The 18,271-nt window shown below is 39.9% G+C and overlaps 2 protein-coding genes across 2 annotated transcripts; one reads left to right on the top strand and one right to left on the bottom strand.

Moving 5' to 3' along the window:
- Window positions 1-1,873: 1,873 nt before the first annotated feature.
- On the bottom strand, window positions 1,874-8,047 carry ginm1 (glycoprotein integral membrane 1). The gene is made up of 8 exons (XM_071527678.1): window positions 7,911-8,047; window positions 7,649-7,720; window positions 7,434-7,533; window positions 6,295-6,449; window positions 5,492-5,651; window positions 4,732-4,961; window positions 3,480-3,643; window positions 1,874-2,724 (listed from the first exon to the last, which is right to left on the bottom strand). Exons 1-8 carry the CDS (start codon window positions 7,998-8,000, stop codon window positions 2,607-2,609), a joined length of 1,089 nt encoding a protein of 362 aa, XP_071383779.1. The 5' UTR covers window positions 8,001-8,047; the 3' UTR covers window positions 1,874-2,606.
- Window positions 8,048-8,138: 91 nt separating this feature from the next.
- On the top strand, window positions 8,139-16,371 carry ppil4 (peptidylprolyl isomerase (cyclophilin)-like 4). The gene is made up of 13 exons (XM_071527677.1): window positions 8,139-8,219; window positions 8,531-8,598; window positions 9,800-9,864; window positions 9,975-10,092; window positions 10,626-10,768; window positions 10,941-11,037; window positions 11,664-11,780; window positions 11,906-12,030; window positions 12,198-12,264; window positions 13,530-13,641; window positions 13,830-13,926; window positions 14,148-14,283; window positions 15,060-16,371. The coding sequence occupies exons 1-13, from the start codon at window positions 8,150-8,152 to the stop codon at window positions 15,258-15,260; spliced, it is 1,416 nt and encodes a 471-aa protein (XP_071383778.1). The 5' UTR covers window positions 8,139-8,149; the 3' UTR covers window positions 15,261-16,371.
- Window positions 16,372-18,271: the final 1,900 nt, after the last annotated feature.

Here is an 18,271-nt window from a genome sequence, read left to right on the forward strand (position 1 = left end):
ATAAAACAAGGCCTTTGAAAACAAATGGATGGCCTTGAAAGTACTTGTTTTCATTCAAATATAGCATCCAAATTCATTAATAAGCCTCATCTCTCTCCGTCCTGGGATCAACACTTAACATCCTGTGGAGATTTGTGTTGTCTTACCCCAAAACGTGCCAATTTGAATTTCACAAAACATGGCCTTGAAAGTCATTGCACAGTCCTTGAATTTGATGTCCAGCTGAGGTTGGGAACCCTGCAAGTGTCTTTTGGTGGGGTTTTGTTGTGTAATAGGTGTTCAGTCCAGGCTAGAGACCTTGTGGCCTATATGGCGGCAATGATCAGACTAAAAAAAAAAAAATTCATAGTCATGAGGAAAGCATTTAATCAGCAGGATTTTAGAACCAAATAGACAGTCCAGCTGTAATTTATACAATTTATGCACAGAAATGTCTTGCTTCAGAATAGCATACAAAAAAACTGACATGGATCTTGTCTGACATCATAAAAACAACAAAAAGAATAGAATGAAACATTCTTTTATATTTGTTTTTTGCTGTTTTATTCTTCTGAGACACTTTTTGATTCATGCCTGACATCTTTATTGTTTGCCATGTTGGCTTTTATTTAGTGTCATCTAAAGCACTTTGTAACTGTTAAAAAGTGCTATATTAAATTTGTCATAGTCATAATTTGAGACAGATTCCAATGCAAGTTGAGCTGTTTAAGTCTTCATGCAGGTTCCTACTTTTAATCTATTATTTACTGATACAGCAGCAAATCGCATTCATCAGCTAGACTAAACATGCACCTTTTGCTAATGCATCAAGTCATGCATTATGCAGCATAATTGAACCCCTTACAGACAATGTCATGCTTATGCCAACACCAGGCTGTTTTGAGTCATGCCTCAACTGCTTTGAGGTAAACAAACTGATGCACTATGGGTATTTATTAAATAGCATGATAAGGAATCTTAGACAATTAACCTGAACATGAAAACCATTTGGAAACACTTCTCAACCCCTCTCCACTACTTGTACCTGACCTTGTAATTAAATAAAAATAAGGTAAAAACATTTGTCTTTTTCTATTTTACATGAATATACTTTTGAATATTTGTCTGCTGTCTGGGTGTTGTACCGTTGACCAAAATACTCCTTACAACTGATAGCGTGTAATATTGGTGACCTGGGAATTTCTTGAATTGAATTTATTATAGGAACCGTATTCTATTGCTGCATTCATTTTAAGTTGCTCTGGATAAAAATGTCAGCCAAATGTCTAAAATGTAATAAAAATTCTAAGTTTTAGGGTAAATGACTTGCAGCCGGTGTCAAAATAACATTCCACACACTCAGAATTATAACCACACAATTGATTTAAGTTAAAACATTCATAAACAAGCATTTCCAAAGAGCAGCAGGCGCAAATGAAGTGGGTGCAATATTGCAAAGCGTATATGAAATACATGACTTTTACATCATGGCCTCGTACACCATGTTGTGACATCTTATATCATTCCATTATCTATCTACAAACGTGTATGTGTAGACATGAAGCCAAATTCTCATTTACAACAACAAGGCTCTACTAGTTCAAACGATCCACTTGACACCTGAGTGAATCCAGGATGGATAACCAGCTACGTCATTCTCACCTCTAAAGTCATTATGAGGTTTTCACACAAAAATGCAACAGGAACAGCAGATTTCACATTCCATTTACAATAATATACACATTCAATTTGCGGACATGTCTTTTGGACATATTTTACATCAGTCAAAATAGCTTTTTTTGTTTAGTGCAGGGTCTCTTCAATACAGCATGTGAAAGTCATAGCAATAGTTTGTCTTATACTTGTAGATTGCATACAGACAACCTGAACATCCTCATTTACATTCTCCAATCATATTGACAGAAAGAAAATGACAATAGAAAAAAAAAGATTAAAAAAAAAGATCAGTCAAAGTAAAATATTTCATGATCACCGTAGAGTAATAAAGTCACGCTTTCGAATCAAAGGTGTTACTGAGGCACTGTGAGGAAAAGACAATCAGAATGTGAACCTTAACAGTGGGCAGTAGGCCTCTAAGAGATATTTTTCAGTAGTGACACTTCCAGATTTTCAAAGAGGGGTACAATTTGGAGAGAAAGTGACTGGTACATAACTGCTACATATATATAGAAAGACGTTTTCTGTGGACATAATGACTCCAAATGCCTGGATGCAGCCCCTAAACTGCTCATTTTCAATTTTTGTTCATATTCACACCTATCTTTGTGACTCAGCTTATATCTTTCCTGGCCAGTATTTGGGGGTAACGTGTTGCTTTGTAACGGGTTAGTTACTCAGATTACTTTTTTTGTGGTAGCTAGTAACTATGGCTGTAAACTTGCACTGCCACCTCAGTTGAAACCACTTCCAGTCCCATGAATTGCGAAATTCAAACAGTAATGTGGTTAAAGAGCAAATCTGAGTGGAGACAAAAACGTGCGATTCATGGATCTAGATGCAGGTCAGAGGAAAGCCAGGCCCGTAACCATGGTGAATGAACGAATATGAACAAACTGAAAATAAGGGACCGGGATCCAGCGAAAAGGATCCAGCGAATCAGTCCTCACTCAAGGCCTCTTCTCTTCCTCTTCTTCTTCTTCTTCTGCCTCGATTTCTATGCTCTCCAGCAGAGTGTGCTTCTCATCCTCTGGCATGAGAGTGACAGGGTTTAGGTGGAAAATGTGCCTGCAAAAACAAAGAAAAGTTAATCATTCTCATCATATTTGGATGACATGGAAAGGGGAGGGAGGGGAGGGAAGGGGGGAGGGAGATGGTTAGCAGGGAGCTTTAAAGGTGGAGATTATGGCTCGTTCATATCAGCAGAAGCGGAGGAAGAACCTGACATCACTATGAATGAAACAAACTGCAGATACTACTCACGTTTTGTTGATTGTATTAGTGTGAATATAAGTGATTATTTTGATTTATATAATCTTGGACTGCTGACATCGGTGGCCAAGCAATTTGAGATGCCAAGTGGGAGATATCATTTACAAAAAAAATCCCACGTGTCCTACTTGTATTTACCACTAGGGGGCGGATGTGAATGCTTTTTCCCAGTCAGCGGGTCATATTTATGGTCATGTTTTTGTTTGTCTTGCTCTTCCTGATGTTTGTCTTATATCACTCTGTTCTATGATTGATTGTTGATCAGTTAGATCTAGTTAGGCTCATTCTCTGTAAAGTCCTTTGAGGCATGCTAAACAAACTTAAATCCAACACGATGTGAACAGGGCATAAACTTAGAAGTTATTTTTCTCAGCTTCACCACTCACAGTTACTGCTCTTTAACATGGCAATGTTGTTCTCAGGGGGATGCCTTCAATAATTTGGGCTGACAATGAAGATACCGCCCCTCCATCAGAAATGTTTCAGCAAACAGCCATAACCAACACCTGGTATCAGTCAGAAAGAAGCTGCTGAGGCTAAAACAAACTCACTTGTGTTCGCATGTCGGGAAGAACATGTCCAGGATCTTGACGATGACGGCCGAGCCGACGACGCCGATCACCACCACCCACATGACCAGGAAGAAGAGCGGCAGGGACTCGGAGCAGAAGCGCCTCAGCCGCTCCCTCACCTCCTCCACCCATCGACACATGGCCTGAGGAGAGGACAGGGAGGGAGACATGAGCACAGTCTGCCGCCACAGGGCTCTGCCTGCTTTTGACATGTTAGGGCACAGAGCAACTAATAATCTATTAACTGACGGGTAAAATAGTAACATGTCAAAAAACTTCATGACAAACTACAACCGTGATCTGTTGTATAGGATAGTGAGTAAGTTTGAATTTAAACTCTGCTCATGTTGCACACAGTACCTGTTTCTAAACACAAAACGGCATTGAAAACGTAGGATGACATATCTATGAAGAATGTAGATTAATTGATTAAAATGTATTTCAATTATTTTGGCCGGTAAAAGTTCTTCTTGGCAGATAAATTCTTTTAGTTTACCGGTACCTTGGCAATTGAGAAAAAAGTGAATTTTGGACACTGGCGGAGATTATGATGTCATAATCTTTATGATGTTACAATGTTTATGATTTAACTCAAGATGTAATATTATTTAATATTGAATAATAATGTCATTCCTTGAGTTATTATATTCTTCTTCTTCTTCTTATTGTTCTTACATACAATATTATTATGACATCATCAATTAAAAATATGCTATACCGCTTATGAAGTAATAAGACGGGGGTTCATGTAATAATAATGTAATTATTAATAATTACAATTAATAATAATGTGATGTTATTACATTATGCAGTGATTTATTACATTACCAGGCTTTATTACAGTTTGGACTCATTTAAAAGGGATATTTTTTTATTGTATTTTACATCATCTGGCAGTTATTACATTATCAGTTGCTGTGAGGCACGCACCTTCATGTTTGTCTGGCCAACAAAAGGAAAACCTGACACCCAGACTGTTATATAAAATACTTTGGAACTTTCCTTGCATGTTTCTTCTGAATGACTCCTGATACCTTGTTTTCTTTGTGCAAGGTATCAAAATGGGTTCCAATTGCCATATTTACACCCATAAATGTTATTCTGTTACCGTTGTCAGTCCTCCCTGGAAAACCCCACTTACCCCTGGCAACTGTCCCAACTCTATAGAGGCCAAGAAAACCCAGAGGTAATAAGTATGTCATCAGGCGGATCTGGTGTCAGACCTGCTTACCGAGTAAGATGATAGAGATTCTTTGAGCGGAGTCTCCGTCTGAATCTGATCCGCCTGGCCCGGCTCCCTGTTGTCGTCGTCGTCGTCGTCCCTGGCGACGTACAGCAGGTCAGGATCCATTCGCAGGGGAGTTTCTGGGAGTTTTCCCGGCGCGGCGATCTCTTCCTGGGTCGTCTCGGCATGTTTCAGAGGGTACTGGCTGGTGGTCTGGGACATCAGCTGGTCCTCAGCTGGTGCACACAAAATCACAAAAGAGTAAATGGGAGTACTGTATAATAGTATTTGAAGCAACATTTTTCAGTTTTGGTATTTAACAGACACTCATATCTTACAAGTGTGTCACAAGTGACTTACAATAAGTGCAACAGGACAATAAGGAATAAGCATAAATTGTAAACATGTATTACCAACATTGCAAGCAGCCAAAATATATAAAAACAAATGTAAAAAAAAAAATCTTGTGTCCTTGAAATCTTAATTACGATGAAGCTTTAATATCTCTGTGGGGAAACAAGGATACTGCAGTAGCCAACAGTAAGTGGATACAGCAAAGAAAAAAATAATTGAAATAAGATTATACACTAGAACATGTTTTAGAAATGTACAAACATGGTCTAGTGTTGCAATTGTCGGTTGCATACGTTTATAATATTCATGGTCAGTAAAGCAAGGAGCTCCCTTAGAAAGAAATGCTGAGTATGCAAGCAAATCCTTTTTCTTCTTAACAATGAGGTTGAGAAAAAGCACCATGTTTTCTTACCTTTTTTAGGACTTGGTGGATCTGTGATGACCACATCGTTCTCTCTGGGGATCCTGAAGATCTCACTGTGTCCGATGGGGTAGATGTTGGTGTACTGAGCGAGCTTCTGGAAATTTGGGCTCATCAGTATTTTCACCTCACACATATCAGGCTGCTGGACCTGAATGATGCAAAGCAAAAAGCCAACATGGTGTGAAATCTGTTGGGCAATATATTGCAATTTCAAAGTACATTTTGCACAATGAATTATTTAAATCAGTGATCACAATGCCTAAAATAAAGCAAAAAAAATGATAGAAAAGCATTAAGATCCAAACTCTCCTGTAGAAGTGTATGTGTGTGAATGTTGTGCCCACAAATGCTAAGCTACTCAAATATTTAAGGTGATATGTTTTCCTTTTCACAGAATCCATCAATAGAATCACAGAGTCTGATTTTAAGACTTTGTCCATAAACACAGAATGAGGTTTTGGTAAAACTTAGACATGGAAAAGAGTGAGTAATCAATACAACTTAAAAATGAACAGTAACATTTGCAACAGTGCAGCATTGTGGGGACTGCAGCTGCTTTTGTAGAAAGCTATGTAGAGAAAGTGTCACTTTTTGTCATGTTATATTCAGACACACTACTTTATGGTAACAAAATGGGCAAAATTAGTAAAAAATTAAATCTATAAAAAACAACAAAACAGTAAGCAAGAAGAAATAAAATAAAATTTGACAGAAAAAAATCATATCAAAAGATTTCATAGGGCCTTAAAAATCACATCACTACCATCGCCACCATGCTCAGCCATGTTTACCTCTTTGCCCTCCATTTCTATGACTTCGCTGTACACCTGCAGAGCCACCACCTCCTCCGAGTCGCTGTACAGCCGGTTCTGGCTCACCATCACCCGGGTGACGGTGGACACCAAGTCCCCAGATTCAAACTCACTGCTTCCATTGGTGGAGTCCACTGGGGAAATACAAAACCAATATATTTACAGGCTTAAAGAGATGGGAAAAAAAAACCTCACCCACATCACATTTCTCCGACCATTTACATTTTACGTTTCAAGGATGTAGCTGATGCTGTGACGTAAAATGGAGTTAAAATTAGTGTGGCAATAGAATAAGCTTCAATTCCTAGATCACAGACATTCAGGGTTCCTACACATTTTCAATTAAAAAATTCCATACTTTTTCCAGACCTTGATTTGTTTTGAAGATTTTGTCTGGTGTCCAATATGATTTACACAGATAGACATCTTGCTCCTGCTAACTAGGTCATATCACTGTATAGATGAAGATTGTTCTTCACAGCGACAAATATCAGTGAGATCATTGGCATCAAATGTGAGATGATTGGCAGGGTTCCTACACGGTTTCCATTTTAAAATTCCATATTTTTCCCAGACCCTATGTTCTTGACTGGATTTGATTTTGGTCGGTATTTGATATAATGCATGCTGACAGCGGCTGGGTAATAAGAGCGTCCCTCTATCTGAACATTATTCTTCACATCAACAAAAACTGTGGACTCAAAGTGGGGCTACAACAACATAAAAGCTATAATTATGTGTGTATCGGACCTGAACCACAATATTCCCCATACTTTTCCAGACATTTTTTCAAATTCCCAAACTATTCAAGACCTAGAAATTATCAAATTAATTTTTAATACTTTTCCAGACTTTCCAGACCTGCGTAGGAACCCTGGACATTATAAGCAACCAATAGTAAGGAGTCAATAGATGTAACAAAATATTCGTGTGACCACAGAAAAATCATATTTGGTAGAGAAGTGCTGTGAAAATAAATGAGAGTTGGGAAGAGGGTGACAAAAGACAATGCAAAACATAAAATCATCAATGAAAGAATAAAGTCATAAACTGCCAGAGTTGAAAAAGTGCTATTGGTGCATCCTAGTACCGCATACACTAATATAAATAACACTCACACAGCAGTGCTTGGCAGTTTAACCTCGTCACCCCTGATAGCTCCACGGGGATGTCATTGACCAGCACCTGCTCTTCATCCACCGAGATGTTCAGATTGATCTGAAAAGTGAAGTAATCGAAACAAAAAACAGGATGACGATTCGGCTGATTCATCGCATTTCATAATAAACACCCATCTGGCCATTTAATACGCAGGAAGTTGGCTTGTATTTACCTGCAAGTTGTTGGATTCCTGCAGTTGTGTATCCGCCAATGTCCCTGCTGTCACATTAATTAGAATGTTTTCCTGTTGAAAATCAAATGAAAAAAAGTAACTTCATTTTTATATCGATACATAATTATTGGATCTTCCAGTCAGCGGCATTATTGGCGCAGGAGCCTCAGCTAGCTAACGTTATGCTAACATCACCATCATCAAAATCAAGTAATCATTCAAAACATTTGCTATAGCTGGCATTTATCAGCTCGGTTCTTACCGTGTTCAGCTGCTTGGGCGACGACTCAGTGTAAATTACTGAAGCGAACAACAGAAAGATGGTATATATTGTTGGTCGAGCCATCTTCATTTCGTGTTACGTTACGGGGCTAGCTTAGCGGCAGCGACACAGCTAGCTGAACCACACACAACAACAACAAAAAACACTGAGCAAGCGACACATCTGAACTGCGCGTGCGTAATTCCGAACTCTCGTCTCGCGAGGACGGGAACGTCAGCATGGCGGTGCTCCTTGAAACAACGCTGGGCGATATTGTAATTGATTTATTTACAGAAGAAAGGCCTAAAAGTAAGAAAACACAGCAATTCTCACACAGTAGCAGTTGTTGCCATTAACAGCAACCAACTGCCAGCTAATTAAGCAATTGGTAATGTGTATCTAGGTCAGCTGCAGAATAAGGGGTGCTAGCTAGCTGTTAGCTTGTTTGCTTTTAACCTGCAATAAGCGATTTCAGACCCTGTAACCAAGAGCATTAAGCTTGAACTCTCTAATCCCAAAGCAACGCTAAGTGTTTTAAGAAATTGCTAAAATGTAATAACTGATGTACAGATTAGACAAGCTACTGTCTCACCTCTTTTATGTCCTGTTTTCTTTTGCAGCTTCCCTGAACTTTCTGAAATTATGCAAAATAAAATACTACAACTACTGCCTCGTCCACAATGTTCAGGTAAAGCAATAATGTTACCTTGCAAACTTCTACTCAGATATATTTGCAGTCCTTCAAAGTAGAGCTATGAAACAAAACTCAGAATACTCTGAGCTGAGCCATGGGACAAAAATGAATCTGGTACCTTATATCGACTCGCCTGAGGGGGGCGATATAATCAAAGATCAGATGTGAAAAGTTAAACACTGCAATTCTCAGATCATGGTTCTATGCATAAATGGTCTAAAATCTGTAAAAGATACACACTATTGACACCATTAAGAACCAGCTTGGTGTAATGCAACTTTGACCATAACTGCACAACAGATTGTCTAATCATCATAAAACTTTGTACATTTGGAGTACAGACAAGGATCCCTGTCTGCAATGACATCCTATACTTATCATTATCATATTTGTTATCAGTGGTTCTCAATCCCAGTCCTCGAGACTCAGAGCCTGCTGGTTTCATTCTAGCCATCTAATCACAGACAGATTTAGACCTGGGATGCCAGGTGAATGCAGTTAACTACCTGGTAGTAGAAAACCAGCAGCACTCTGAGCCTCGAGGACCAGGATTGAGAACCACTGTACTAGACTGTAAACCTCTGGCCCTCATGCCAGCATAGTAGGTGGCGGTAATGCACCTGAAAATTGGATGCCAATCTGCCGTTAAATGAAAAGAAAAGAAAGAAGACAAAAATGACCAATAGGGGTGCTGGAAATGTGCTGTAATCTTCTTGACTGAATTATTAAGTATTAGTCAGATTCTTGTGCAAAGTGTATGCATGGCTTATCACATAATGCTTATAACTTTAGGCACATTTGAACTGTCTTTAAAAAACTCGCTACACACACCAGCATCTCATATTTAAGTGTAAAATTTCAAGCATCAGTTGCCAGTGTTTTGGTGTTGTGGTCCACTGATGGCCGTATATTGGCCATTGCTTTAAATGATGTGGAAAAGCAGTCTACATGGAATCATCACACATAGATCTGCAGGCCAGAAATATGGTAGTGTTTCCATGACATGTGGAAACTGAATTTTCTAGCTTAAGGAGAGGGTGTGAGGGTGATCTGGGGGGGTAGAACTTCTGCACAGTGTGAGTTTTCGGTGCCCCGGTTCAGCCTCTGGTGAAGATATTTTGCTCTACTAATTTATCCGTCCAGCTTGGCGGTTGGACAGTGTCTTGAACACACTGTGTCTGTCTCTCCTCTGCAGAGAGATTTCATTGTGCAGACAGGAGATCCTACTGGGAGCGGCCGCGGTGGAGAGTCCATCTTCAGGTCAGCCATGTTCATTGTCGCAGTCGTCACCATTTTGTCAGTTTTGCCCATTTTATACACACATTGCAAGTTGATTGCCATGATAGATTTTCTCTCTTCCATGTCATTAGCAAACTGTACGGGGACCAGGCCCGCTTTTTCGATGCAGAGAAGGTCCCACGCATCAAACACAGAAAGAAGGGGATGGTGTCCATGGTGAACAATGGAAGCGACCAGTTTGGTTCTCAGGTGATTAAAATGAACCTTCACACCAAGACCAGAGACTACATTTACAGAAAAATTTAGTATGTAGTCTGCAGATCTTGCCTCACCTTTTTTGTGACCTAGGATCATCTCTTTGGGTCAAATTTAGAGATCACTGATCATACAAAATACTTTTGCATAAAAATCAGCTGATCAATTGGAGCAACCCTAATGTACCATCCTCTTTTTATATTGTAGCCTTGGCTTTGTTCTCTTTAAGGATTTGATATTTTATTGATTAGCAACTTTTTATCACACTATATTGAACCATGGACTCTGTCTGGTCTTACTAACTTTTGTTTTTCCGTATGGTATATGCTGTGGCAATTTGTTTTATTATTTTATGTGTCTTTATTGAGTTTACAGTGCTTTTATTGTGCTTTGAGTGTAAACCTTGTCAGCAAACCAATTTTCCTTTATGGGACAATAAAGTATTGAATTTGTCCATCTCCTGTGAGGAGACCTGTGAACCTTGAGATCTTGGATTTGCTTAAATCCGCTGTTTTTCTTGCCCACAGTTCCTTATTACCACCGGCGAAAGCCTGGACTACCTGGATGGGGTCCATACTGTGTTCGGGGAAGTGACAGAAGGCATGGATGTCTTGGCCAAGATCAATGAGACCTTCGTTGACAAGGATTTTGTCCCTTTTCAGGATATCAGGTATAGAATACTCTGCACAAAATAGCCTGTGCATCCCTAAGCACACCAAAAATTCAAAGCCTTTTTCACCCACAGTGGAGTGTGTCAATGGTCAACCTCCAATATGCTGTTATGATCCTGTATTGATCAATAGGTAGAGCATGGATGTGATGGGAATGTAATGTTGTTGCAGGATAAACCACACTGTGATCCTGGAGGACCCGTTCGACGACCCTCCTAACCTGCCGGTGCCTGATCGTTCCCCTGAACCCACCAAAGAGCAGTTAGATGTGAGTCGACTTCTACTACACAACTACTGAAACCAAAGGAGCACAACAAGAAAGCAGATTTCCCAGGGCTCTTTTTGACATGTGCCTCTAAATCAACAAAATCGCATGGAAAAGAGATTCAGGAGCATGATCTGAAAATAAAAAGATCAATCTCCACTTAGAATCTCAAACTGCGCATATGCTCCTTTTCTTTTTTTTTCTTTTTTCCTTTCTAGTATGAATTTATTTTTTAGAGCTTATGCCACTGGTAATGGTAGCACTGTAGAATTACCTCAAACTATTTGGAATTTTTTGACATTCATCTTTGTTTTTAGTTTACCTGGGGCAATAGTACTGATGAATGATGAAGTTTATGACCATATCTCCAGTTTTGAGAAGGTTTCAGTTTCCAAGTTTCGCTATAACAAATCCTAACAGGGCTGGGCACGTTTTCTCTCAGAAGTAGACGAAAATATAACTAGCAAAGAAAGGATACACTGAGCCCAAATAAGCCAAAAACTCATCACCTGAAGGAGAGCATGCAGGTTCAGCAAACATTGCTTGGATAAATACAGGTTAAAAAATGAGAAATGTGTCAAAAATCGACCATATGTACTGCTTAAATAACCCGGTATGTGTGTGTGCAGAGCGGCCGGATCGGAGCGGATGAAGCCATAGACGATGCGGAGGGGAAAGCGACTGAGGAGCTGGAGGAGTTGCTGAAGGAGAAAGAGGCCAAGACTCAGGCCATCCTGCTGGAGATGGTGAGAGGCAGCTGGTCTCATCCTTTCACACAGACCTGTAGTGGATACTGAAGGTGCAAACTGAGGCATTTGGTACATTGTGTGTGTGTGTGTGTGTGTGTGTGTGTGTGTTTTCACTCCTACAGGTGGGTGACCTCCCTGATGCAGACGTGAAGCCTCCAGAGAACGTGCTGTTTGTGTGTAAACTAAATCCAGTGACCACAGACGAAGACCTGGAAATCATCTTTTCCCGCTTTGGTTCCATAAAATGGTAAAAGCCCTTCTCCAAATCACCGACCAGCATGAAGCTAAAATACTTTTCTCTAAATATTTGTAAACATGTAAGTGGAATCTACATATTCTAACATCTTGCTTAAGCTCCATAATATCAGTTGACCTGATAATTTTTTCCCCAATAAATGTTTTGTTTTTGTTTAGCTGTGAGATCATCAGAGACTGGAAAACCGGAGAGTCCCTCTGTTACGCTTTTATTGAGTTTGAAAAGGTGAGCGTCTTACATATGTGTGTATGTGTAAGTGTGCGTGTGTGTCTGCATGTGCGTACACTATTATATGTGTAATGAAGGTACTTTAACAATGCTTTAATAAACTGCATTGCATAGACATCCATTATGTTAATTTTGATAATTTTTTAATGTATGTTCAGGTAAGTTTTCTAGGTAAAAAAGGAGCAACTCAGTGCGAAGAAACAGCTTATCTTATTTATTTTATTACTTTATTATTATTTTATCTTATCAGTATACAGACAGTTACTTGAGTGAGGTTTGGGTAAGATAATCCAGTCACACCCTGTATGTATAAACAGAGTCGGTGTCATGAACATCAGTTTTGGACCTGGTTGAGTGTAGTAAGGCTTCATAGCGATAGAGGGCACTAGGTAGTCGGTTGAAAATGAAAAATGTTTTCAGTGAGACTTCTGGCAACTGTTAATGTAATACAGTAACTTGTCAAAATGTAATAAATTGTCCCTATAAATGAATACACATCACTTTAAGAGAGGGGGTCTCCTGCTGCTCGATGATGCCTTTTTGGAGTTTCTTATCCTGGTTTTATATACCAGACACATTGGCAGACGGTCTCAAATTGGACCAAGACAGCGACTTTCCCATCAGTGTGATGAAACTCCACAGAGCATCTGGTTGAAGCTGTGGTTTGGCACTCCGCATCAAGCTTCTCCTCTCTAAACAGAACGGATGAAGGCCTCGCTTGTTCTTAGATATTTGAGTTGCGGCAGATATCAAGTGAAGGACATTTTTGGAAATGGCTTTTGAGTTCATTCTGTTTCCTCATAACAGTCAGTGCGTTGCAAAACAGTTTCGGGATGGGCTTGCTTTCATTTAGAGTTTCTTTTTTTTTTTTTATTATTTGTTTTCCCTCTTTGTGAGCAGATCGGAGGAGATTGTCATGAGGAGTAAAGCAAGAAAGAAAGAAACAGGATTTGTCTCATATTTAATTTCATTTGTAGCATTACAGAAATACTTAAAACCTGAGTTGTGTTTTGGTATTTGAGTTTTGATGTGTATGACATGAAAAGACATAAAAATGACAATAATAGTCTGAAGATGTCATTACATTATCCATCAATTCATTACATTAACAGGTTTTATTACATTTTCTACCCGTTTACAGGAACATTTGATAACATTTCGCCAGATTATTACATTATCTGGCTGTTATTACATTATCTGTTGCTACCAGACTAGACGTTACTGTTGCTGTTGTTCCCCCTGACCCTCTTCCTTCTCCACAGGAGGAAGACTGTGAAAAGGCCTACTTCAAAATGGACAACGTGCTCATAGACGATCGGCGCATTCATGTAGACTTCAGCCAGTCGGTCTCAAAGATCAAATGGAAAGGAAAAGGTACTCACTGAAACATTAATTGTTTGTATGCTTTGAGTATTTTCCTTTTTGTTCTGTAGGCTATATTAACTTAATCCTAACCTTAAATCTTTGCATCTTAAATGTGATTCTCCTACTAACCTTCAGTCAACAGTGACACAGTATTGCACAAGCAGGGAACTTAAAATATCCCTCTCTTTATTTCCTAGGTGGGAAGTACAGTAAAGATGACTTCAAAGCCTACGAAAAGGATATGGACAACCGATCCAAATTGGCTCTCAAGGATAAAGTGAAGCCTAAACAAGAGTATCCTTGTGCTTTAGAAGGCTGGAATTTAAGTTTCCAGTTTTGCTCCACAAGTTATCCACACCGTGTCATAACATATCAGACCTGGGGCAATTCGACGTACAACCTCCTAACTGCAGCGGCCATGAAAATGCCCCTTTTCATTTTTACAGTTTGACTTGGCAGACCTTTCAGGAATCACTCCCTCGACTTCCTGGAGTTTTCCTTAACGTTCCCGTAAGCTCCAAGTATGACTTGCTGCTGGAGGAGGAAGAGGAGGCGGCGGCGAGTCACCGGCACCCTGAGAAGAAGCACAAAGAAAAGAGGCATCATCATCATTCAGATGATGAGGACAGCAGAAAGTCCAAAAAATCCAAGGTGTCCTCACAGTATATCTTTCCTAGTTTCTTTCCTGGTTTGCTGCCAGGACAGGCCTGCGTGGGTTTCATCAGTAACCTGGCTATTGTCTTATTCAGATTAAATTGTTCATTACATCAACCTTTGATACAGCTGCGATTGAGTCTCTGTGTTCCCATGAATTTAAACAAGATGACAGAATATTCCTGTCAGCATGTATTGTCCTGCCCACACAGAAAGGTCTGTCAGCAAAAAGGTATGAAAACAAGCAGCGCCAGCAACTCCTCCCTCTTTGACAGAGCAATTACTACTAATACCGGGGAAAGAAATTATGACGTCAGTAGAGATATGTGCAGTTGCTGTTGTTGACATCGAAATGAACTCAACCCCGTACAAGAGTTTCCACAGATGCAAAAACCAAAAGTAAAAGGAGTAAGATGTTTACATGCCACAGAAACCTTAATATAGGAGCAAGCCAGACATCTTAACCTGGTTTCTCATAGAGCGTAAGTTTACTCTAACTGAGTTATGATGTTTACATGTGTCGACCCAAAACCAGATTACTTGTAACCGCATTAAGAAAGGAATTCTCCATGCATGTAAGTGTAGCCAGTGATTTATTAATCCAGTCAGCATGATTCATGCTCGGTAATTTGAGAATCGCGTATCTTTGTCAACACCGTAAAGGCTAGACACTTCAGATGTGTCTAGTCATGCAGACACAGAATTTATTTGGGCTTTATCATCATCATCAGCAGTCTCACTCTCTCCTGTCTTATCGTCTCCCACATCTACAGGACGGCGAGGACAGCCGGCGGGAGAGAAAGCGCTCTCGCTCCCGCTCCCGCTCCCGAGACCGAGACAGAGACCACAAGCACAGCAGGTCCCGGGACAAACACTGGAAGGAGGGGCGCGACAAAGGCCACAGCCGCAAGGACCGGAGCCGCAGTCGCTCCCCCAAGAAGTCCAAGGACAAAGAGAGGAGTAGATACCGATGAGGGGAGGGGGGGAAAGGTGTATGTGTGTGTGTGTGTGTGTGTGTGTGTGTTGTGTGTGTCTCCTGCCTCAGTGTCTCTATCAAACAAATACCTTTCTGTGAGAGAGGAGACTGGAACCACAGTGATGCCACATCATCTAGTAAATACTTCTGGGAACTCTTCTTAACTTAATTTCTTAACTGTATTCAGCATGAATTATGTGGAGTGGTAAATATTCTTCAGCCTATTCTTCATATATATATGTGTGTGTGTATTTTTCAGCCCACACTACTGGCTTTCTTAGAAATGACCACTTTTCCGAGGGTAAAGGGAAACCTTGACTCTTTGAATTTTTTGTCTGTTGTTTCTTTTTATCTGGTTCTTGTCACATTGTGTTGAAGAAGTTTCTGTACTGCCATTTCATTTAATCAAAAGAAATAGTTTGGTAGGATTGTTGGTATTCCTGATCAACTCAAATGGGCACAATTTAGTAGGGCTGGGTGATATGTTTGAAATCAATATCAATAATAATGAGAATTTTTTTTCAGTATTGATATATATCACAATATGGCTTATGTATGCAAAATCACGCTAAATAAACTGATCCTCATTGCAATGAACTGAATAGTAATGTTCGGTGTGATGTCAAACAAAACTGAAAATTTCAAACAATATTCTTATCATACCTCATTTTGCCAAAGTTTTTAAATAGAATTTTCTTGTCATCAATGTAGACAACAGAATATCAAATGACGATATCACAGTATCATCATATCTCCACAATATGATTCAACTGAAAGACGATACACGATTTATGCTGAGTCATTGCCCAACTCGAGTCCCAATGCTAACAATGCTAACCAGTTGTTTTATGTCTACGTTACCTTTTCCCTATGATGTGACGTTCAAATTGTCTGACAAAGAAAAACCTGCCTGCGTCATTTTTCATCTATGAATTCCATGTAGCCTTTGTTCAGTTGTTTGATTTCACTTCCCCTCCAAGCCCCTCACACACTCACCACCCACTCATTCAGAAGCAAAACGGCAGATGAAAATATTCCATGCCTGTTAATATCTGACCTTTGACTGTAGCTTCTAACTTTTTCTTTTTTTTTTTTTCAACTCAATAAACGTGGGCATGGAAAAAAATGAGTGTTGCGTCTCTCCCCGGTGCTGAGGGAAATCACTGGTGTCTCCCTCCACCCACGTCAGTCAGCTAGTGTGATACCTCAACATCCCATTGTAGATACACACATTTTATTTTAGACAAATGATAAGAAGAAAGTGTTTTAGGTGTTTGGTGGTAAAAGAAATCTCTTATAACTGATCTAAACCACAATCGGCATACTTTTTTCCTCCCATAGCTCAGTAAAGGCAATGATTTGATCTGATGGAAGACAAATTCAGTAATATCATTTGACTAGTTTGAGATTACTTTGCTTACAAGTTACATAGAATAAGCAGTTAAAGGAGCAATTTATTCAACCGTTGTTTCAAGATGTAAAAAAAAAAGTATGTCAGTGTCTATCTTCTGACATTTTAATCTATTTTCTGGTTACATTTTTTCTCTTCAAACATGTTTTGGAGCAGTCCAATACATAATCACCTTTTCTTAAAAACAAAACAAAAAAAACTGTTATTGCTGTGCTTTTTACAGTAAGTCATGAATTACATTTATCATTTTTACAGTAAACAGACGATGTGTGATCCGCCACCGGGCCTGAGTGAGCCATAAATGAGACACCTTTCCACTGAGACATCAGTTTATATCATGCAGTAAGTCTGCAGAAAACCTAACCACACACACACACACACACACACACACACATTCATAACCCCTTGATTGAAACACAAAATGACTTAACAATGGCTGTTGACATTTTGACTCCAGTACTGTTGAATTTCACTTGTTTATCTCGATTCTATCTTGAACTTCCCGAAATCAGATAGTAGTTTGTGGGTGTAAGGTGGTGGTGGTGGTGGTGGGGGGGGGGGTGCAGGTATGGAAACAAATGGCTTCCGGAGTGAAGCTGAAGAGACTTTGCAGGGGGTGAGGGGTTGTAAAAAGTGAAAGGTGACAGAGGGAGTAGCGTGGAAAATGGTTGCACGCAACTTCACTCCCCCAGGTGGAACCGCTGGCAGAGACTTCCCCGGCCGCCCACGCTGCCAGATACCACACCGCCTTTTATCTGCTTTTACATTACGAAGCATGTGTGTTTCACTGGGAGTTTGAAACCCAAATGAGGACGGGTGGTGGTGGATTTGGGGGAGGGGGGAGGGGGGGGGGGGGGGGGTGAGAGGCGGTGGCGGTGCGGGAGTAACTTGAACAGTTTTGTCCCGCTGCCAGATGTAAACAAACCAAATACTATGCATGTGCAGTAACAAAGCACAATACGCAGCGTTGTTCGCTGCAAAAAGTATTGTCCAAACAGAAAATTCAACTCTTCTTCTGCTGTAAGAGTCATTTGTGTCGTGGTTGAAGGCCCAGAATCCATCTTACTGACATGTCGATCACATTATGAACCAAGCCCGAGCTGTTTGTCATAACCTTGCATCAACATTCCTCTCTCATCTTTACTCATTTACTCATAACTCTGCATCAACATCGGTTCCCTCCCTGTTAAGCTGCTTTGCTCTCTTACTCATGCGTTCAGTATGTTTAAGTCATAATCGCAGCACTGTTGAAATAACTATTTACATGTACATGGTTGGCTGTTCTCCTGTGACCGCTCACATGCATTCCTGTCACAAAAGCCTAACTTTACAGTAATAATCCACAGCTTTATCATCTAAATAAATGTCTGTTTTGCTGCTGTCGCCAATGGATACCGTACAATATTGATTTGGCCTATATCCAGTTCATTTGCTGTTGTAAACATCTATAAAAGGGAAGCTCTTTCCTCTGCCAGGAAGGAAGTGATGCATTTTAAGTCTACAGAAGCAACAACAGCAGCGGTTTGTGTGGAATAAATATAAGAAGGTAGAAGAAATATAAGAAGCCACAGTCTACATCGAGTGTCTTTATTATTACA

The sequence above is a fragment of the Centroberyx affinis genome, unplaced genomic scaffold (assembly GCF_046629955.1).
Source record: "Centroberyx affinis isolate AG114_WGS23_722 - 3 ecotype Tasmania unplaced genomic scaffold, CSIRO-AGI_Caff_v1 ptg001569l_1, whole genome shotgun sequence".
Lineage (NCBI taxonomy): Eukaryota > Metazoa > Chordata > Actinopteri > Beryciformes > Berycidae > Centroberyx > Centroberyx affinis.